The 23,630-nt window shown below is 41.6% G+C and overlaps 2 protein-coding genes across 10 annotated transcripts in view; one reads left to right on the forward strand and one right to left on the reverse strand.

Annotated features, from left to right (window-relative positions):
* AGXT (alanine--glyoxylate aminotransferase) overlaps positions 1–17,882 on the reverse strand; it is an 83,329-nt gene extending 65,447 nt beyond the window's left edge. Inside the window, exons 1-2 of one of the 3 annotated variants that reach the window (XM_085898879.1) lie at positions 17,746–17,882; positions 17,490–17,538 (exon numbers count right to left, since the gene is read on the reverse strand). Coding sequence is in view for 2 of the 3 variants with exons in the window: in XM_085898878.1 (XP_085755004.1) it covers positions 1,585–1,908 (324 nt within the window). In the remaining variant the exon portion in view is untranslated. Of the gene's footprint in view, positions 1–1,584; positions 2,778–17,489; positions 17,539–17,745 lie in introns of those variants that run through there. The other 2 variants (XM_085898878.1, XM_085898877.1) reach the window with 2 other exon arrangements.
* The window catches only part of LOC147018834 (uncharacterized), a 45,734-nt gene continuing 24,140 nt past the window's right edge, over positions 2,037–23,630 (forward strand). For 3 of the 7 annotated variants that reach the window (XR_015062546.1, XM_085898895.1, XM_085898896.1), the window contains exon 1: positions 2,037–2,175. The gene's annotated coding sequence lies outside the window, so the exon portion shown is untranslated. The other 4 variants (XM_085898893.1, XM_085898891.1, XM_085898892.1 and 1 more) reach the window with 4 other exon arrangements.

Consider the following 23,630-nt stretch of genomic DNA (forward strand, 5'->3'; position numbering starts at 1 on the left):
GGTTTCTGAAAGTGCCAAGAAGGCGATTGTGTTCTCCAGTGTCCAAGTATATAATTAAATTGAAACAAAATGAAGATTTTAAAGGGCGTATTAAAAAAATTAATTCCGAAATTTTACCGCCATTGGTGCAGTGGCTATTGGACCACCATATCTAACACGTTGCATTCATTTGTCATGCTTGGTGTTTGTGTCCTTTATGACATCCTTAAAAACAGTAAATTTGCTGTTTGGAATGATTTTCAATTCTGTTTAACTGCCAAATAAGCAGACAGAGAAAAAAAGTTACTTTACCCTTCTGTGCGTGTGCGCGCTCAAACGAGATTCCAACAATTTGCCAATTTCAGAGCCAAAGTACTGCTAAGCTGCGGGTTTGGGCTCGTTTCACTTTCCGCAGTATTCAAAATGTAAAATTATATTTAAATTAAATGGTTCCTCAATCACAGACCGATATCTGTAGACAGACAGACAGACACACAGACAAAGTGAACCAATCGCTTAACCTCGTTTTTGGCTTCTTGCATGCAGGGTAAAAACCTTAACTGATTTAATGCAGGATAAAAACCCTAACTGATTTAATGCGGGGTAAAAACCATAGCTGATTTAATGTGGGGTAAAAACCTTAACTGATTTAATGCGGGGTAAAAACCTTAACTGATTTAATGCAGGATAAAAACCCTAACTGATTTAATGCGGGGTAAAAACCTTAACTGATTTAATGCAGGATAAAAACCCTAACTGATTTAATGTGGGGTAAAAACCTTAACTGATTTAATGCAGGATAAAAACCCTAACTGATTTAATGCGGGGTAAAAACCTTAACTGATTTAATGCAGGATAAAAACCCCAACTGATTTAATGTGGGGTAAAATCCTTAACTGATTTAATGCAGGATAAAAACCCCAACTGATTTAATGTGGGGTAAAAACCCCAACTGATTTAATGCGGGGTAAAAACCCTAACTGATTTAATGCGGGGTAAAAACCGTAACTGATTTAATGCGGGGTAAAAACCCCAACTGATTCAATGCGGGGTAAAAACCCCAACTGATTTAATGCGGGGTAAAAACCCCAACTGATTTAATGCGGGGTAAAAACCCCAACTGATTTAATGTGGGGTAAAAACCCTAACTGATTTAATGCGGGGTAAAAACCCTAACTGATTTAATGCAGGATTTCAAAACATTGCAAGTAGGCTGGATCTCTCATCTTACTCTTCGCAAACATCTGTTCCCTTTTCTTCCCATTCCTCCCACATTTCCGGCCCCTATTATCCTCCTTTCAGTCCATTATATACCATTTTCCTCCTTTACTATTCCCAATTGAACTCCTCACCCAGTGCCTATGTACTAAATAGACGCTCTCGAAAAATGTTGAAATGCTTCGATTCAGTCCAACATGCATTGCATAATCAAAAACATCTGGACACTTTGCTCAACAAAACAACTTAGATTTATATAAAACCTCATTTTACTTTTAGGAATGTTTAACTTCCCAAAAAGGCTGAATAGTAACCAAAAAGAAAACACCACAAACAGGCGAAACACACATCACACACTGGAAAACATGCCTTCCAACTCTCATCTACCTGGCAAAACTCCGGATGAAGATGACCTAGAAGTTGCAATGATCCAGCCTGGAGAACCCTCGGAGATGCATTCGCGGGACCAGGTCCAAGGAGTAGTCGCTTCGGAACATGCATGGGCTGCCGGAGCTGGGCAGGTGGCTCAGAGATGGAGAAATGCTCACCACTAGGACCTTCAAGCCCACTGGCTGAACGAGTGGGGTTGTCCATGGAGCTGAGCATAATGGTCTGGGTGGTGCGTGGAAAGCAAGATGGAAAGCCATTGGCAGTACGTGATGAAGCTACAAGTAACCGAGCCGCAAGAGTCCATTTACACAACGCGATCATGATCGGGTTTACGAAAAAAAACGCCACGCGTCCACACCACGCCAGTTGTCACGTGGGTTAAGGAGGGAGGGGCATGGCACACACTCAGTTGCATACTCAGTTATTTCAAAACTGGGAGTTCAACTGCTGCAGTGATGTGTGCTGCAACCTACCCTCCCAAATGACAATGTTTACATCCATGAAAAATTCCATTTCGTTTCGGTGTGCATTCAAGAAATGAGAAGAAAGTTATTCATCTAACTTTTCAAGGCGTTTATATGGTTACAGGTGAGTACACGTGTTGTCTATTTATTTTGATTTTTGCTTCATCACTTTTGATACTGTAGTGTCTGAACATTATTTTAAGCATGGATTGATTTAATTTACTGATTGCTTTACTCCCTCATGGCAGATGAATGGAGTTTATGTGTTTTGGGGGGGAATACCTTGCAGCTGGACAAACCAAACTTGTGACTTTCGTATGATGAAGAAAAAGCTTTGAGAAAGTACTTCCCTTAAATAAGACAAATGTTGAGCTTTCTGTAAAATTTAGTAAAAACTGTGATTTGTGGTTTCAAGTCATTGTTCCAATAATGTCATTTGATTTTGTAATTAGTGGACCAAGCCTTACAGGTTGGTATCATATTGTTTCCCTTCAGATTAATTAGGGTACCCTGTGAGTACAGGGTACCCTATTGTTTTTCTTATGTTTATTTATTCTTTTTCTTTTTCCGCCGGCATTTTGCACCCTTTTTCGCTTTAAAAATCATTTTCTCTGGAACACTAAGTCCGATCGACACAAAATTTTCACCATAGGATGTATCTTTTTTGATAGCACAATCAAGTTATAATTATGACGTCATTGGTCACGTGGTGCGGGCGCCATCTTGAAAAAAACGATAAACTTTGGACATCTGTATCTCGGAAACCATGCAATAGAAAATTTTTTCGTTTGATACATTTTACTAAGCTTCCTATGGGGAACACGAGTGATTTTTCGTGACGTCATAGGTGAAGCGATATACCGGTGAAAATTCGTCAAGTAGAACGCCGTATGGGAAAAATCTGAAAATTTTTGAGCGTCATCTACTCCTCAAGTCACCGACGAAAATGTTTTTCTTGACGTCATCGATGACGTAATTCGGCCGCCATCTTGTTTTTTAGTGTTTTTCTTTAAAAAATCTTCTTCTCCAGAACGGCTGTGCAGATTGAGGCGAAACTTTACAGATATATTCCCCCTGAGGTCCTCTATCAAGTTTGTTAATTTCTTGTTGATAGGTCACATGGTTTGGCGGCCATCTTGAAAAAACCTTCAAACCTTCAAACATCTTCTTCTCCAGAACCGCAGGTCCAATGAAGGCGAGATTTCAGAACTATATTCGTGACATGTATGCGTTAATTTCGAAGTGATAGGTCACATGGTTTGGCCGCCATGTTGGATGTAAGAAAAATATTAAATAATGTTTTCTCTGGAATTTCATAAGCCATCGAAGCGAAAATTTGCAAGTGCCTTCCTACCTCAAGTCTGCATACACGGTAAAAAATTTTTACCTCAGAAGTCACATGGTTTGGCGGCCATCTTGGATCGAAAAATAGACCTTATCCGATTTACACGAAACTTCACAGTCTTGTTCGGGTCGACGATGGAAAGCAGAATTTAAATTTATGATATCATAGGTCACAAGGTTCGGCAGCCATCTTGGATTGAAAATGAATAAATTTTTAAAATCTTCTTCTCCAGAAGAGCAAGACAGATTAAGACGAAACTTCACACATATATTCCCCATGACGTCCTTTCTCAAGTTTATTAATTTCTTCTTGATCGGTCACATGGTTTGGCGGCCATCTTGAAAAAACCATAAAACCTTCAAACATCTTCTTCTCCAGAAGCGCTGGTCTGATGAAGGGGAGATTTCAGAAATATTTTCGGGACAGGTAGGCGATATAAGTTTGTTAATTTTGAATTGATAAGTCACACGGTTTGGCCGCCATGTTGGATTTAAGAAAAATATTAAATAATGTTTTCTCTGGAACCGCTTAACCTAACGAATCGAAAATTTGCAATTATCATCTACCATCGTGTGTGCACGCGTGGTAAAAATTATGACGTCAGACATCACATGGTTTGGCAGCCATCTTGGATAGAAAAACGCACCTTTACCGATTAACACGAAACTTCACAAACATGTTCCACTACCCAGTTGGAAGCAGAATCTAAATTAAATTTGTGATGTCATAAGTCACATGGTTAGTCAGCCATCTTGGATTGAAAAATAATATCTTTAAACGTCTTTTTCTCTGAAACGACTGAACAGATCCAGGCGAAACTCCACCAATATGACCGCCTCTCCAAGACGAATAAAAAGTTCTCACCCCTTTTTGAGGTACGACGCAACGTTTGGCAGCCATAGTGGATTGAAGGAAAAATATTAATTAATGTTTACTCTGGAACTACTACATCAATAAATGTGAAACATCACCTTTATGGTGCACCACTCATGCGGAATGAGGGTTTGAAATTTCAACGGGATCGGGCCCAGGGTTTGGCAGCCATGTTGGTTTTAAGAAAAATATTAAATAATGTTTTCTCTGGAACTGCTTAATATAGCGAAGTAAAAATTTGCAGTTATCATCTCCCATCGTGTTTCCACACGTGGTGAAAATTATGACGTCACATGTCACATGGTTTGGCCACCATCTTGGATTGAAAGATAAATATTAATTAATGTTTACTCTGGAACCACTGCTTCTATATATACGAAACTTCACATTTGTAATTTAGCCAACATGCGAAACAAAAGTTTAAAATTTCAACCTGATCGGTCACGCGGTTTGGCAGCCAGAATTATTTAATTATTTGAATCTGTTCGCCAGTAATAAGGAAATTGAACGCTTTGTGCTGCCCGGTTCGTAACTCGTCTGTTCCGCGCCGTCTCGAAGCAGGCCTGTGTTTGTATCACCATTAAATAATGTTTTCTCTGGCACCGCTTATCCGATAAATGCGAAACTTTGCGACTATGATTTAAGTCTCACGTTGTGTCAGTTGTGTCAAAGGCGGACGGACTGGGTACCCGGTCATCACTGCCAGCAGTTATAAAGTGGCAGTTCTAGTTATTATTAATCTCTTTCTTCACACCTTTTTCACTTCTTTTGTTTTTCCACTTTTTAACCCTTTGAGAACCACAAGCATCTTCAAAGTAATTTTCAGATATAAATCCAATTTCATTATTAGCTTGGCTATGAAAATTAAAGATATGAATTTAAATTCAAGAGTATACATGACAAAAAAATACAAGTTTTTCTAATGAACAAAAAAATGAAAAATGATGGAAAGAACAAAAATCCTTACCAAGAGTTAGCAACAATATTTGCCAATGTACAAACATAAAGTAATCTAAAATGTATAAACATAAAGTAAATTAATCTAAGATGTATAAACATAAAGTAAATTAATCTAAGATGTATAAACATAAAGTAAATTAATCTAAAATGTACAAACATAAAGTATAGTAAACTAAAATGTACAAACATAAAGTATAGTAAACTAAAATGTACAAACATAAACTACAGTAAACTAAAATGTACAAACATCAAGTACGGTAATCTAAAATGTACAAACATATAGTACGGTAATCTAAAATGTACAAACATATAGTACGGTAATCTAAAATGTACAAACATATAGTACGGTAATCTAAAATGTACAAACATATAGTACGGTAATCTAAAATGTACAAACATAAAGTACAGTAATCTAAAATATACAAACATATAGTATGGTAATCTAAAATGAACAAACCTAAAGTACGGTAATTGAAAATGTACAAACATAAAGTACAGTAATCTAAAATGTGCAAACATAAAGTACGGTAATCTAATATGTGCAAACATAAAGTACAGTAATCTAAAATGTACACCATAAAGTATACTAATCTACAATGTACAAACATAAAGTAAAGGAATCTAAAATACACAAATATAAAGTACAGTAATCTAAAATACACAAACACAAAGTACGGTAATCTAAAATGTAAAAACATAAAGTATGGTAATCTAAAATATACACCATAAAGTATACTAATCTACAATGTACAAACATAAACTAAAGTTATCTAAAATGTACAGACATATAGTAAAGTAATATAAAATGTACAGACATAAAGTAAAGTATTCTAAAATGTATAGTAAAGTAATCTAAAATGTACAGATGTAAAGCAAAGTAATCTAAAATGTACAGACGTAAAGTAAAGTAATCTAAAATGTACAGACATAAATACAAGGAAATCAGACATAGGTGGAGGCCATTCAGCCTATCTTACCTGTGTGAGATCAACATCACACGAATTTAACAACAAGATCCAAAGAAGAAAATGCAAAATTTATTGTTTTTTTTTAAATCATGTTTTTGTGGGGTTTTGTATTAATTAATTAATTAATTATATGGTTAGATTATTTTTTTTAAAGTTTTTGTAGTTTTTGTGTTTTGTTTTTTTTTCCCTCCTCAGGGGAGGGGGCATGGATTTGGCTAAAAAAAACACACATCAACCACACATCACCCTTTGATGAGACCCCCATCAACAGCACTCCGGACACATACACACAATCACCATCAATGCTCAAGCTACCTAAAAGTCCTGCCAACTTCCTTATACCCCTCTATCTCCATAACTTCCAGGTACCTATCTAATTCTAATTTAAACTTATCTACTGTTTCTGCTGCCACTACCTTTCCAGGGAGACCATTCCATGCATTAACAACTCTTTGAGTAAAAGTGTCCCCTGCCTTGCTACCATCTTAACTCTCCTCTTCTTTACTCTCAGGCCATGGCCCCTGGTCCTCTCACTGCTCTGTTGAATAATTCATCTGCACTTATTTTATCTTTACCTTTCATTATCTTAAACATTTCTATCATATCTCTTTGTAACCGCCTCCTTTCTCGTGTATAAAGCCCTGTCTCCTTCAACCGCTCCTCATAGCTGAGTCTATCTCGGCCTGGAATCAATCTCTTAGCCCTGCCTTGAACCCTCTCCTTGGCATCTATGTTCTTCCTGAGTTGTGGTGACCAAAACTGCACGCAATATTCTCGCTGTGGCCCTCACTAAATTCCTGTGCAATGTTAACACCACCTCTTTTGATTTATATTTGACCACCCTCCGAATGCAACCGAAAACCCAATTTGCTTTACCTAAAGCTGCCTGGCATTGTGCTTCCTACTTACCTCCCATATCTATTACCACCCCCAGATCCTTCTCCTGTGTGACACACACCAAAATTACTCGCTGCATCAGGTAATCTCTATTTGCATTGTTCTTTCAAAACCCCAACACCTTACACTTGCTCAGGTTTAAATCCATCTGCCAATCTTTTTCCCAATCTGTGCAAGTATCAATACTCTCCTGAATCTGATCACCACCCACTCTGCCATCCACTTTTCCCCCAAGCTTTGTCATCTGAAAGTTTGGAAAGGCTATTCTTCACCCTACTATTCATCCCACTTCACCCCACTATAAAGTAATCTAAAATGTACAAACATAAAGTAATCTGAAATTGCAGGTATAATATCAGAGATACACAACTTTAAAGTTTTGGGACACTCGCACATTACCCGTAGGATGATCGTGTCACCCCCCCCCCCATCCCCCAAACAGTGACACACACACCTATGGCCAATGACATTTTTACTGTGAGTAAACATACAACTTCAATTCTGACAACTCCTCAACCACCCCTTCCCCCTCTCACCAAAAGTCCTCCACCAGCACCCAAGTCCTCACCCTCACCATCCTCCTGCTCATAAAAGCAGAACGCGCATTCTCACATCGAAACAGTGGAATATTTAAGCTTTCCGCTCCCCTATCGTGCCATCACCAACTTCACAAAAACCCATCACTGTCTTCTGGCCAACTCACAACTTGAAGATAAAATAGTCGGAAATAACAGCAAAGACCCATGTAACCTCTGCAGTAAAAGTGCTGCTTGAGAGAATGCCAGAGTTATTTGGGTGGTGTATAAACAGCAGAATGCTGCCTCAATCCCTGAGGCCTATCTTCACAAGGCCAGTGTCACCTATCAGCTCAAAGTCATTTTAACTGTTGCTTTGGTCGTTTTTCAATGAAGGGAAAACTTCTAGGGATGGGGAAGAGCATGGCGATTGTGAATTTGACATCTTTCACTTTGCATAGTAGCAATCATTAGCATGGCAGCTGTAGTATATAAATTGTGGATGGAGTCAGGAGAACTGTCCAACCAATGTGTGGAACCCGGACACACAGGTGGATGCACACACAGCTCCTTATGTAATACAGTTAACCCTCAAATATCGTGGGTTTCGACCAATTGTGGGCAACCTGTTTTGTTCCGATTCTGTTCTCGTGGGATTTCATTTTGAGCTGAGATGAGTCAGTGTTTGCGTCCCGTGCATGTACGATGATCTCCCATGAAAAGCCCTGTGTTGTTTCTCGTGCACCATTTTTAATGAGCCCAAATGTAAAGCGATGGACAAAGTTAGTTGTGCCAAGAGGCAGAGAAAGGTTTTGACGTTGAGAGAAAAGATCACATTGTTAGATCGGTTGGCTCAATGATTGGACCACCATAACGGTGTCAATGACTTGAGGTAGCACCTTCCCCATGGTACTCTTCCTCATTCCCAAACCTTCATTCTCCTTCAAACCTCATTTTCCAACACTCGTACTCAAACTGCCATTCCAAAACCCTTAATTTCTGACACCCAGACTCCCTCATTCTCAAACACGCATTCTCAACCACAGCTTATTAAACTAATTGAAGCAAAGTGATTTATGCCAGAGCAGGTTTTCAACACTGAGATTGGATTATTCTGGAAGACAATGCCATACCTCATACCTTCCTCTCCAAACAGGAAATATCAGAGTTCAACGAAATGTGGTTAAGGATATGCCTGGTTTTGGCTTCATGGTTCGGTTGGTGGGCTTGGGATCCTCGGATCCTGAGTTCAAATCCCCCTCAGCTGTTGAATTAATACCAGGTGTGGTTGACTCTCTCTGCCTGTCATCCTTCCGAGGTCAGCAAAATGAGTACCAGCTTGCTGGTATCCTGTTGGATTGGTGACCCATCCAGGATTGTACCCATTAGCCAAGGAGACTGCTTAGGCAGCACCAACGTTCTGCACAGTCTGGTCCCATTGGATGGATGGACGGTTAAGGATCGTGTTACCTTTCTCTATTGTGGCAATGCTGCAGGCGACTTTGCTGTAAAACTAATGCTGCTCTTCCGATTGCTGAATCGCCTTCTCCGCTCACCCTTCCCCGCTCCCCATTCCCCCGCCTCACCCTCCCCCTCTAACAGAATCATCCCGAGCTAAGTCTTGTGTTTTCTATTTACGACAGAGGACAGTGTGAGTACATAATGTTCTTACCCTCATCCATCTTGGTGTTTTGTAATAACTTTAAAAGGTAAAAGTCTTGTTTTTGTTTAATTTACCCTGTATTTATTGCATGAACAGGTTTATTTCAATGTTAACATGCTTTGTATTTATTATGCATGTTTATGTCAATCGTGATGTGTTTATTTCTGGCTGCCATCCACCTTCCTCTATATTTTCTTGAAATCCAAGAACCGAACCCCCCTTTTTCCATTGGCCCTTAGTTTAGACCACAATCGTGAAAATCATCATGGCATTTTCCAAGATCCTAACCCCCACAATATTTGAGGGTTTACTGTATAAATATGTGTCCTTTGGTCCTTAAAGGGTTAATCGCTTTTAAATCTGTTTTCTCTGCAACCACTTGTGAAACTTCCAACATAGGGGCAGCATATGACATGGAGAATTTTTTTTATTGATAAATCTGACAGTCTGGCATCATCAGCATATTGTATGGCAGCCATGTTGGAACAAAGTTTTTTTTTCTTTTTTTTTTTTTCTTTTTTCTTTCAATTGAACATCTCTGAAATCTCTCAATGAAAAAAAATTGAAACTTGACATATGTCATCAACTCCCCATGAGGAATAAGGTTTGATAATGATATCAGTTATCTGGTGCAGCAGCCATAATTGGACAAATTGAAATTCTTATTCGATCAATGCAAAATATATATTATGTAATCTATGATTCAATTTGAGTTGTTTTAAATGTATGATGTCATCGGTGATGTGGTCTGGTAGCCATATTGGATTGAAAAAAAAACTTTAAAAATCCCCTCTCCAGAACTTCCACCGAACAGATCGATGCGAACCTTCATATATATATATATATATATATATATATATATATATATATATATATATATATATATATATATATATATATATATATATATATATATATATATATACACATATATATACATATATACACATATATATACATATATATATATATATATATATATGTATATATATATATATATATATATATATATACACATATATATACATATATATATATATACACATATATATATATATATACATATATATATATATATATGTATATATATATATATATATATATATATATATATATATATATATATATATATATATATATACATATATATATATACATATATACACATATATATACATATATATATGTATATATGTATATATATATATATATATATATATATATATATATATACATATATATATATACATATATATATATATATATATATATATACATATATATATATATATATATATATATATATATATATATATATATAATCAACGACCCATCTGTAACATAGTTTGATCACTTAAACCTCATTGGTCATGTGATATGGTAGCCATGTTGGATTTAAGCTGAAACCTTTGAAAATCCTCTTCTCTCAACTCACTCAACCAATTAATGCAAAACTTTAAGTATGTCATCGACAGCGCATGGGAATAAAAAGTCGGTTAACTAAAACTTCATTGGTCTGACAGCTTTCTATGATTGAACAAACACCTCAAAAAAAAAACTCCTTCTCTTGAACCATTTAATCGATCGATGCGAAACTTCAAGTATATGATTTATTAGCCAGCCACAAGGAATAATGTTTGACAAGTATGATGTCATAGGTCACATGGTCTGGCAGCTATATTGGATCGGAGGAAAACATTGTAAAATCCTCTTCCCTGAAACCTCTTAACAGATTCATACAAAACTTCAAATATATGATCAACTACCCACAGTGAAAATAAGTTTCATAACTATGACCTCATAGGTCACATGGTCTGGCAGCCATTTTGGATAGAAAAATACAACATCCAATCAATGCAAAACTTTAAATATGTGATTGACTACGCATCGGAAATGAAGATGGATAAAAATGAAGTCATATATACCATGTGATCTGACAGCCATATTGGATCAAAGTGAAAACCTTTAAAATCCTTTTCTGAAAGGGTTTCACCAATTTAATGTCAGGAATTACTTACAGTTGGGTATGTGTTGGGCTGGCAGAATGGCTTAGACTAGAGGAATGCACATTTGCCCTTTAGCTGTCTAGCCTGGGTTTGAATCCTCACCCAGCTATAAACTCCTCATCCCATGGTGTTTCACAGGCAGGGTGATTCATCAATGTGTGTTCCGTCCCTCAGATGGACATTAAACTAGACATCCCATCTTCTGGCATTAGTTGGTGGATGTTAATGATTTAATGGTGTCCTTTGTGAAGAGTCCCCAGCACCATGAACAAATTCCAAATTTCTGCCCTAATTACTTAGTTGAGCGTCAGACCTGGCCAACCGTTTCATAAAAGACTTGGGCTAAAACCAACTTCCCACAGCCAACCCCACAAGAACGTGGGAATAATTGTATCAAAGAAGAAGAATATGGTTGGGTATGTGTTACAAGGTCAAAATATTGTTGCGGTTGAGGAAATTCGCAAACCACCATTCAGGTCCCGTAGGTGAGATATCTCTGTAAGTACATGTGTAGTTAGCCCCAAACCCGTTGTTTAGAGGGAATAAATGTGATCCATTCGGGCTGCGACCCTTTGAGATAGTCGTTTTTCTGTTCTATCTTTATTTTGAACCAACCACGTCTCAACCGCCATCACACAACAACTACCAACCGCAACGCCACTTTACAACAACAACAATAACGCCAACAGCCACGACCTTTACCTTCACAACTCGCTCCCGCAAACATCGCATCACCGCCATTCCAAACGTCGCCATGGCCATAAACCACCACAATAAACCCTCCACCACCTTCACCTCTTCTCCTTCTTTGGCCATTCCCGCACCGCTTGTGAACGCCGAGCGTCAGGCTGTCCTGGCCTCGAACGGGACGCGCGCCAAACCGCGAGTGCAAAGTGCGGCCTTTCCGAGGAGAATTCGGATCAGGAATGATACACGCCCACTTCTGATCCGTCCAATCAGCAAGCGCGGGGCGGTTTGGCCCCGCCTCCAGGCGCGTCGGTGTAGAATCGCGATATGCAAATTCGAGGATCAGGGGAGACTCACGCCCCTTTTTCTCCGTCCAATGGGCGAGCGTGGCTCCACCCCCGAGCTCGTTCTAATCCAGAAATTTGCATATGGGTTCTCCTGCCGGACTATAAAGCGCCGAGCACGGGGCGAATTTCGTCAGTTGAAGAAGAGTCAAGGCGAGTTGGAGAAGAGTCAAGGCGAGTTTGAGAAGAGTCAAGGCGAGTTTTGAAAGGGTCAGTTTTTGGAGAGCGGAGTGTGGCGGCGGCGGAGTGTGGCGGCGGCAGTCGGTTTGGGAAGAGTCAAGTCAGGTCTGTCGGGGAGAAGTCTGTCGGGGTTCGTAGTCTGTCGGGGTTCGGAGTCTGTCGGGGAGCTGCAGAGAGAGAGGAAGCCTGGAGCGCGGTCGAGGTGATTTGCTGCAGTCGGCTGAGGAGAATTGGGGAGGAGACCGAAGGGTTCGGGTCCGAGGCAAGGAAGACTGCGGTCGGCGACGAGCTCGCAGTGGAGTCGCTCGTCGCGGGACCCAAGCAAGCCAGCTATCCTCTTTTCCCCAGAGCATCAATAATTCCCCCTTTTTTTTTCCCCCGCACTGAGATAGTGCGAAAAAGGGGGGGGCCGTTCCCACCCCACTCCAAGCAGTACCAACGAAACCCGCGAAGGAGCGCGGAGTCGGGGCGCCGCCGCGCCACCACATTTGCGGCTCATCACAAAGACACGGGTAGGATCCACCCGGTCTCGCGGCCCACAGGCCCCGTCTGCCCCCTTGTCTTTGAGGGTGGCCCTTTTCTTTTGCTTTTGAGTAAATGTGTTGTTGGCGCCGTCTGTAAAGTAAAACTGTGTAAGTGTTGCCGTGTGCTCGCGTAGTCGGTAGTAGATCTGCATTGTTGTGTTTCTTTTGTTGCATCTGCTTTTGGTGCATAATTGTTGTAATTGTATATGTGTGCTCTCCGTGTGCTGCGGAATAAATGTGCATTATGTTGAACTGTTTTCCCGTTTCGCTTCGTCTTTTCTTTAATTGCATCTCCATCTTGCTTCACGTAAAGGGTTGGTAGTGGGCTTAATATGCCCGATAATTAATCGGAACCGTCGAGGCCGACGATAACACCGCTCGGTTATCCTGATAGTACGGAATGGGTCGCTTAAGTGGCCCGTGTCTGGAGTCGACCTGCGGCGAGGTGCGATCGCCCGGTCTACCCTCCGCGTGGGTACTTAGGTAGGTCGAGTTTGGCGAACAACCCTATCCCAAGCGGGGGGCCGATTGGCACGATCGTGGTGAGGGCGAAAGGCCAACTCGTGACGAGCTCCCGGCGTTAGTCCAAGAGGGTCATGACAGAATTGTCCGTCCGGTGGGCGACGTGCCGCGATTTGAGTTACGTGGCCGCTCGCACGCCGGCGGGCGCGAATTCGCAAAAATATGTTTTTCAAAGTTCTTCAAATGATCGAGTATGTGTGGAATTTCCCCGCATGTAAAGCAGGATTGCCCCTACAGAGGTGCGGAATACTGTGCATACCTCATTTTTCTGTTTAACTTCTCCATCCCATTTTTGGTTCAATTAATCTCAAAAAGATGAAGCAATTTGTGAAAATGAGCCTTAGGATTGTAAATAATAATTAAAAAAAAAATTCAGAATCATATCCTCCGCATGGTGAGAGGAATTATGTATCTTTAACCGCATGCCATTCCTCCTCCCTCCCCATAACTCTTGTTTTTGCCAAACATTCCAAGTCGAGAGGGCAGTCCCCGTTTGGATACGTTGACATTACTACATGCAATCGAGTGTCTGTCACACTGCGTGCAAAACTGATAAAACAAAGTTCTCAAAAAGTTTCTAACTTACTCAAAAGAGGGGCTTGCACTCATTCCCCTTCATCTAATATTCTAATCCACATAACATTGTTTTGTAAATGTTTGTGAACCTGCCTGCTTTCATTACCCTTGCCCTGAACCCTTGCCAAAGGAGAGGTTATTGCATTTGGGTCCGTTTGTTTGTTTGTTTGTTTGTCTGTTTGTTTGCCCCTCCAGAGCATGAGTGTTTTTCTCTGCAACTGCTTTTTTGGATTGAGACGAAATCTTCACCATTGGTGCGACAACTCATGCAGAAGGTTTTAATGATTATCATGATGTCATAGGTCATGTGGTGTGGAAGCCATATTGGAAAAATGGAAAAACTTTGAACCTCTGTATCTCTGAAACTGCACCAAGGAAAACATTTAAAATTGGCACATAGCAAATACTCCTCATGGGGAATGGGATGATTTTTTTTATGATGTCATAATTGCGTATGTAGAACGCCACATCGGATCAGTATGAAAATTTTTGAGGGTCATCTAGGGATAAAATGGTCCACAGAAAAAAAAAAATCATTATGTCATCAGTCATATTGTTTTTTAAAAAAATTCAAAAATCTTCTTGTCGTAAGTGGCTGAACAAATTGAGGCAAAACTTTACACGTATGACTGCCTGTCCATGAGGAACAAAAGGTTCACATGCATGCTATCATAGGTCACATGGTTGGCAGCCATATTGGATTTACCTTAAAACCTCTAAAATACACCACTCACAAGAAGTTCTGGCAAGGGTCTGCAATCTCTGATTGCTCTTTTTCTTGTTGGTAATGTTCTGTTGACCATGGAATGGCCAAATGCCGAGGTAGAGAAGCTACCAGTGAAATCATTGGTTGAATGGATTTTCTCTCGTGACTCATGGTGAAAATATAACTGATAGACTTACCAAACCACTTCAAAACAAAAGCACTTGCTGTTATCGTTTCCAGGCCATGTTTTAATTTCAGACCATGCCATGACCATTGACATGGACCACTGATGAAGAGTGGGAAGAGAATACTCGGTGCTCCAACTTGGGGTTCGACTTTGTGGATCCCGAACAGGTAGTTACAGCAGGAATTTGGAATCTGGCCTGCCTGTTGGCACATGATAGTCAAGTCCTTTCAAAAGATGTTTGATATTTAACATTCAACAGCAATTTATAGCAGATTCTTTATATCCAATTTAAATGATTGCATACTTGTACCATGGTGGCAGTTTATAGTTGGGTTAGGAATGAAATGAGTACCAGTGTACTGGTAATAGAGGGCACTGCATCAGCAGCATAGCTGTGCGCCCAGAAATTGATGCAACCAGCAGCTACAGACTGCACACGATAGCTAATCGCTTGCTTGCAAAAAATTTTTTTTTAAAGGACCACTGGACCTGGAGCTTATCTGAGCCCTGGCCTAATGTTTTAACCCAAATTTGGTAGAATTCTGACTTGTGGGTCTGGTGAGGAAGATTTTTGAAGGAATTTATATGATTTTCCAAATATTTACTGTCTTCCATTTTGACACATTTCTGGTCATGTGATCGGCATTACGTCTGCAATTTAACACCATGACTCTGTCCTAATGTTGTAACCCAAATTTGGTAGCACTCTGATGGGTGGGTCTGGAGAAGAAGATTTTTAAAGGAATTGATGCGATGTTCCCAAAAGTTGACAAAGTTGGTCATTTTGACATACTTCTTTCTGGTCACGTGATCTGCATGACTTCCACAATATAATTAACATCCCTACCCTACCATAATGTTTAAACCCAAATTTGTTAGCACTATAACAGGTGGGTCGAGAGAAGAAAATTTTGGAAGGAATTTATACAATTTTCACAAGAATTGACTCTGGCGGCCATTTTAACACACTTCTGGTCACGTGATTGGAATTACTTCGGCAATTTAACATCCCTGCCCTGGCCTAAGGTTGTAACTCAAATTTGGTAGCATTCTGACTGGTGGGTCTGGAGAAGAAGATTTTTGAAGACCATTTTCTAAGTCGACCATTTTCACATACTTTGTCATGTGACCAGAATGAGCTTTACAATTCCTGTTACCAGTCAGGAGAGGAATGTTGCTGCAAAATTTCAGTCAGATCAGCCCAGCGGTTTGGCTGGAGAAGTTGAAAAAGGAGACGGATGGATGGACGGCACGCGATGACAATACCTTATCTGGAATGTAATGTCCAGCTTAGCTGAAAAACATCAACCGATACCCCTTGCATGCATCTCGTTTAAGTTCATGGAGCACATCGGAGCAATTATCACCATGAGACATGCCAACAGTCACAACATCCTTTACACCCCTCTGCAACACAAATTTAGACAGAATAGGTCCTGTGAGCTGCAGCTGCTGAGATTCATCAGTGATCTTACTAACAATATCCGGTGAGATAAGCAGATTTGTGTTCTTGTTATGGATTGCAGCAAGGGTTTTGATATGGTTGGCAACAAGAGGTTACTCCATAAGCTTGGCAACTATGGGTATGGGGTAGGAGATTGCAACAACAGATGTATCTCCAACTTCCTCCAGAACAGTAGACAGCAGGTGGTTCTTGATGGCATTACATTACTACAGACAATCAGGTGGTTGTTACACTGCATGGAAAACGGAAAAAAACAAAGTTTTCAAAAAGTTTGTAACTTGCTCAAAGGAGGTGTTTGCAATCCATATCGCATTCTTTCTGTTAATGTGTTATGAACCTGCATGCTTTCATTGGTAATATCCTACTGACCATGAAATGGTCAGATGCCGAGGTAGACTAGCTTACAGTAAATAAATTGGTTGAATGGATTTTTTCTCTTGAGCAATGTTGAAAGTATAACTGATAGACTCCCCCAATCACCTCAAAACAAAAGCAGTTGCTGTTATCTTTTCCAGGCCATGTTTCAATTTCAGACCATGCCATGGACATGGACCACTGATTCAGGGTGGGAAGAGAATACTCATTGCCTCGACTTGGGGTTCGCCTTTGTGGGTTACTGACATCTAGTTACAGGAGGCATTTGGATTCTGGCCTGGGTGCTGGCACATGATGGTCAAGTCCTTACAAAATATGTTACATTTCCACTAAGTTGGAGTCTGTGACTTATACCAAGTATATTGGTATTACCACCACCTCTGACCTGAAATGGAACAATCATGTAACAAATGTATGTCAGAAAGCTAACAGCACCTTAGCTTTCCTGCAACAGAACCTGCACATCAACTCTAAGACTTGAAGTTAGAGACAAACAAAACTCCCATCAGACCTTGAGTAGAATATGGAGCTACTGTGTGGAACCTGTGCATAAAGAAATGTGTACACCTGCAAGAAACGGTACGAAAACCATTTTTATACATAGTAAAGTGTTTCATGACAACCAGATACATACGAACTCAACACCTCGACTGTGTCAGCGATGCTGGAGATGTCTCGCAACTTGACTAGCCATCTGTTCAACAGTGTAGAGAAGACCTCATGTTAGTGATGGCGTACAAGATGCACAACAACGTGGTCACCTTTGAAAGTAATCCACATCAGACTCCTGTCGTAAGACCAGAAAAGCATTTGCATATACATTGTTGCCAGATTACAGAAATGAGAACTGATTATGTCAAAAATATTCCTTCCCAGGACGGTGAGAAACCGAATGGCTTACCCATTGAAGTGAGGACAACTCCAGACGTCGATGCCTTTTGTCTGTACTTGAAAAGAGGCCACGGCTCGGTTTCACGCACCCTGCACTTTGCTCTCGGAGCACACACTCACGTACAGCAAATAAAAACAAGTTCTGCAATTATTGAAGGATTGAAGGAGTTGGACTAACCAGAAGAAGAAGAAACAGTACAATGATTGATAAAGATGATATACAATGCACAAGGAAACAGACACATGATAATGCCATTTAGCACATTCTGCTTGTCATAGCATTAACAGTATTCATGGGAACGATCAATGTGTTTATTTTCTTTGGGAGGTCAAGGTTCATGGAAGAGGTGACAGAGGGTAAAAAGCAACGAACTGACAGTGGAGTATTGGGGGAACAGTTGGACACAAGAAGCAAGGGAAAAGAGGAACTAGAGAGGGGGGGGGGGGACAATAACCTGTGAGTGAGATGGTTGAGTTAATGGGGGTAGAAATTATTGCAGGTAGGGACAGGGGATGACATGAGATGGTGGTGCACAACCTCTTCGAAACCCTGGGCAGAAGAGTTGGATTGAACAAGCTCAGGATGGTGGTTCCACAAACGGGAGAAAATAAGTACAAAAGAGTTGTGGTGTATGGTGAGCATGGATTTTAGTTTTTAATTAGCTCCTTTACAGTTTACACTAACCAAATTATTGGCGGAAACTGAATCAAACTTAACACCCGTATCCCTTTTGTACAGTAATTAATAGATGGGGGTGCGACGCTTCCCAGGGGTCTTATTCATGATCTCGGGGAAAGATACACCATCCATCATACCTGTGGTAGGAATGATTCTGTCACTGTCATTCAATTACAAGAATAGCCAAGCAGGATAAACACACACACACACACACACACACACACACACACACACACACACACACACACACACACACACACACACACACACACACACACACACACATACACATACACATACACATACACACATACACACACACACACACACACACACACACACACACACACACACACACACACACACACACACACACACACACACACACGATGATTACAATGAGTAAAAAATGTTTTCAGTTGAGACAAAGCAATGAATCGCCACATCATAGCAGGACAGCCGATAAGTACGCACGCTCACTCTAAGCTGTCCAGCTTGGGTTTTACTCCTGACCCAGCGATAAACTGTCATTCCGGTGTTTCACAGGCACAGTGATCCATGAATGTGTGTGCCTTCTCTTGGATGGACGTTAAACTGGGCGTCACATCCACCGGAATCCTCCCCTCCCCTCGTGCTGCCTTCTCCTCCCCTCGTGCTGCCTTCCCCTCCCCTGGTGCTGCCTTCTCCTCCCCTCGTGCTGCCTTCCCCTCCCCTCGTGCTGCCTTCCCCTCCCCTCGTGCTTCCTTCCCCTCCCCTCGTGCTGCCGTCCCCTCCCCTCGTACTGCCTTCCCCTCCCATCATGCTGCCTTCCCCTCCCCTCGTGCTGCCGTCCCCTCCCATCATGCTGCCGTCCCCTCCCCTCGTGCTGCCTTCCCCTCCCCTCGTGCTGCCTTCTCCTCCCCTCGTGCTGCCTTCTCCTCCCCTCGTGCTGCCTTCCCCTCCCCTCGTGCTGCTTTCTCCTCCCATCGTGCTGCCTTCCCCTCCCCTCGTGCTGCCGTCCCCTCCCCTCGTACTGCCTTCCCCTCCCCTCGTACTGCCTTCCCCTCCCATCATGCTGCCTTCCCCTCCCCTCGTGCTGCCTTCTCCTCCCATCGTGCTGCCTTCCCCTCCCATCGTGCTGCCTTCTCCTCCTTGGATTTTCAAATGGCCAATCGGGCAGATTTGATCAGAAAGCCCTGCAGAACAGAAATGCCAAATTTGATGCTTGTATCATAATTTGCACGATTTTTCTACTATCGACTGCATAACTACAGTAACTTCACTATCTCTCTCGCCCCCTGCTGGCTGTTGGTACGTTGTGTGTACTGTCATGGCCGCTCCTTGCTTCGTGTCGTGAGTACCCCTCCCCTCCCCTCCCCTCCCCTACCCTCCCCTCCCCTCCCCTCCCCTCCCCTCCCTCCCCTCCCCTCCCCTCCCCTCCCTCCCCTCCCCTCCCCTCCCTCCCCTCTCCTCCCCTCTCCTCCCCTCTCCTCCCCTCCCCTCCCCTCCCCTGCTGTGCTGTTTGGTGTTTCCACTTTCCACATTTTTCCTTTCCCATGTGTTCGTTTTTACTTGTGGACTTTTCCCGTGTTTTTTTTCTCCTTCCTTTCTGGAGAAGAGAGAGATAGCCCAAGGTCTCGTGTCGAGAAAATCGTAGGCCTAAGGCCTGTCATGGCCGCCGGGGGAGGTTTTTCTCGTTCACTGCGCCCGTGTTCTTTATTAATTCTTAACTTTAATCGTTGATTTCTTGGTGTTTGTGAAAACACCTTATTTCTCTCGATAAAGTTTACTAACTTGTTTTCTTCAGTTAGAATGGCGGGTGAACGTTTCCGTGTCGAGATGTTCGAGTCACTAACTTGTAAACCAAGCTGTTTTTTCTTCCCTCCCAGTGAGGTGGAACTTAACGATGTGCTTTCCGCCATTGGTAACATCGTCGGTTTACATAATATTCGTGCTGCTTGTCGCATGAATAAGAAGTTTCTGGTGTTTGTGTCCGAGGAACACGTGGTCACCATGGTGATTGAGCATGGCCTGTTCATCGAACCGAACACTTGCTTCTCTGTGTTCGCTTTACAGGCCCCAACAGTTAAAGTTAACATTAATAATATTCCACCATTTATAAGGAACCAGGACTAGTGTAACCAGTTAAATAAGTTCGGTAAGGTTGTGTCGAGGATCTCAATGGTGCCGATGCGTCATGTTAGCGATAAATGTAACCCAATGCGGTGACACCGCAAGAAAGTGAAGGTTCAGAGAGGAACGATTCTTCCTCACTACAAACTAATGGGGAGAAGGTGAATCGGGAGTCGAGCCCCCCCCCCCACCGGCTGAGGTGTTCAACGAACTGGACTCGTCCACCCCGACCGACGTTGGAGAGAGGGTGTGTCATCGTGACGTAATTAATCCACCCCCACCAAACGAGGAAGTGAAAGTGGTTGCTTCCTCTCCTTTACCATCCACTGTACAGGACAGTGTGGACGATATGGAGCTATCTGTTACGGATACCAGGAAAAAAGGCCAAAAACGGTCAAATGTCGATGCCTTTGATGCTAAGGAGCAGAATAAGGTTCAGATCGTGCCGGGCTCGGTGGAGCCCCAAGGTACGTCTCACATTGGAAACCCCTTGGTGGTACCGGAGTCGTGTGTGGATGTGGAAACTTCGCTTGCTCCACTGGCCGACTCCGAGCGGGACACAGAGAACAGTGAGGTACCTCAGGATGTTTTAAGTGTTTGTCCTGTTAGCCAAACTTGTTCAGACGAGTTAATAGCTATGTCTGACAGTGATGGAGAAATAGATAAAGGGGAAAATCCCTGTGAGTTAAATGTCAATCCCTCCCTCACAGATGATGATGTAAGGGTTGTAGAGGGGAAGGACATGGACAAGGCAAATTCGGAGGGGTCTGTGAACAGAGCAGAACTTTCTGTTGAGCCAAAAGTGAGTGTTCCACAAGTAATAGGAGAGGCCATAGCTGAAGCACTTGATTCAGATGAAACCTCTTCGACTCCACATTTTAGTGCTTTAAGCTCTCAAGAGGATGAAGGGGGAAACTACACAACCTTAGTGTCTCAAGAAAATGTGATTAAATTCCTGGATGATACATTCAGGAAAAGATACGTAAAAATCAAAGATTACTTCCCGAATTTACACGATTTCATTAAAACTGCAAGGAGTATGATTCGTGATCCTTATCAGGCTTATATGTCAGATCCTCAATTCCAAAGGTTAAGGAAATGTGTTACTCGGGCTGGGAAAGAGCTTCAAGAATAACTAACAGAATGGAGATAAAAGTAGCATCCCTGAACATCAATGGAGGCCGCAGTTGTGTGCGTCACCTCCAGGTATTTCAGCTCTTCCAAAATGAAACAAGGACAAATGTGTCCACGAGCAGCGTCCGAAAGATTTTGTTGGCTAAAAAACAACAAAAAAAAACAACAACTTCCCATATTTCGTCACGTGCCTTGATTAAGCCAATAGCGAAACGCGTCATGATGTATTTACGTATTTACGATATATCGTGTATTTACAAAATAAATAATGTATTTACGAAATTACAATACGATAAATGGAATAATCTTTAAATAGTAACGTGAACTTTTCGAAACTTTAAAGCAAATGTCCGAATATATTTAAAAGTTCATGATAGACGCTCTCAAAAGGCACCGTCTGTGAGGATGCGTACATGTGCTCAGTATTTAAGGAGATCCGGATCTTGTATATACAAGAGCCGAGTCCAAGAGATTAAGGTTTTGTCTTCACAAGAACAAGAACAAGAAGAACGCCAAGCTCTCTATGAGCAGTGTTCGCTATGCGAGACGCTGCTAAAAATTGATGTGCTAATGCTGCAGGAGACGCATGCAAATCGGTCTTCTGAGGATGAGTGGTGTAAAATCTTTAAAGGTTGTCTTTTTTTCTGAGTGCGCTTGTTGAGGCCAAGGCTGGTGTGGCAATAGTGTTGCATCCTCAACTCCAGCCTTCGGAGATAACTTGTAAGGAAATTTGCAAAGGTTACTTACTGTCTGTGCAATTTGTCAGTAGTAACTTAAAGATTTGCATGACAAATGTTTACTGTCCTAGTGCTAACTCTGAAAGAGGTGCCTTTCTGTACAAGTTGGCAGAGTTTGTAAGCACCATTGACTTAACCATGTTGTTGTGTCTGGGGGGTGACTACAACTGCACCCTCAACCCACAACTTGATCGGAACACTTGTGAGCCTCATCCACCCAGTGCAAGGCCTTTGGCACAGCTCGTCAAAAAGTTTAAACTGGTGGATGTGTGGCGGGTACAAAACCGTAATATCCATCAGTATACATGGGTTTGTGCATCAAGAAATGTTTTGACGATGGCTCGCCTCGACAGATTTTATGTTAATCATGAAATTGTAAACATTGTTAAGAACTCTTATATAAGGCCGTTTGGTTTTTCCGATCATCACATGATTGTTATGGTGTGTGGCTTTCCTCATCATGTCTGTGAAAGTGCATATTGGACTTTTAATGTTAAACTTTTACAAAGTGAACATTTTATAGAAACTTTTAAAATGGTATGGGAAAAATGCGAGTCACAAAAGGGTTCATATTTGAACTTAAGACAATGGTGGGACTGGACAAAACCCCAAATCAAATGTTTTTGCCAACAATACTGCTCTTACAGCACATACAATGCTTTTGGTGTGATATCTGCTTTAAAAAACGATATACTTATCTGTGAGCAGAAAGCTGGATTGTCTAGCGTGAATGTCCAGCAGTTGTCAGAGAAAATGACCCTTCTGGCTGAAATGGTGAAAGAGCGGGCGGCCGGTGCATTCGTCCGACTGCGGAACGAAAAAATCCAACTTGTCACACCAAACAAAGGGTTCTTCAATTTGGAAAAAAACAGTCAACACCTCTCAACAAATCCATGCTTTGTGCTCTTCTGGTGGTGATTTGTTGACCTCCCAGAGTGATATCAAGCATGAACTACAAGACTATTTTTCTAAACTCTTTGCAAAAAGAGCTGTGAATGAGGAGAACAGGAATGCGATGCTTGAACAGCTCCCTTCTCTATCTGAAGACCAAAAGACCAACAACAATTGCTTGAGCCTGGCATTTCTCTTGAAGAACTTACTGTTGCGCTCAAGGATAACAAGGATGGGAAAGCCCCTGGACGAGACGGCCTTCCGGCTGAATTTTATAAGGCTTTCTGGGACATTCTGGGCTCTACTCTTCTTGAGGTCTTTCAGGAGAGTGTTGAACAAGGT

Source organism: Eptatretus burgeri, chromosome 10 (assembly GCF_056783735.1).
Source record: "Eptatretus burgeri isolate ZD-2024b chromosome 10, Ebu_testis_v1, whole genome shotgun sequence".
In the NCBI taxonomy this organism is placed as follows: domain Eukaryota; kingdom Metazoa; phylum Chordata; class Myxini; order Myxiniformes; family Myxinidae; genus Eptatretus; species Eptatretus burgeri.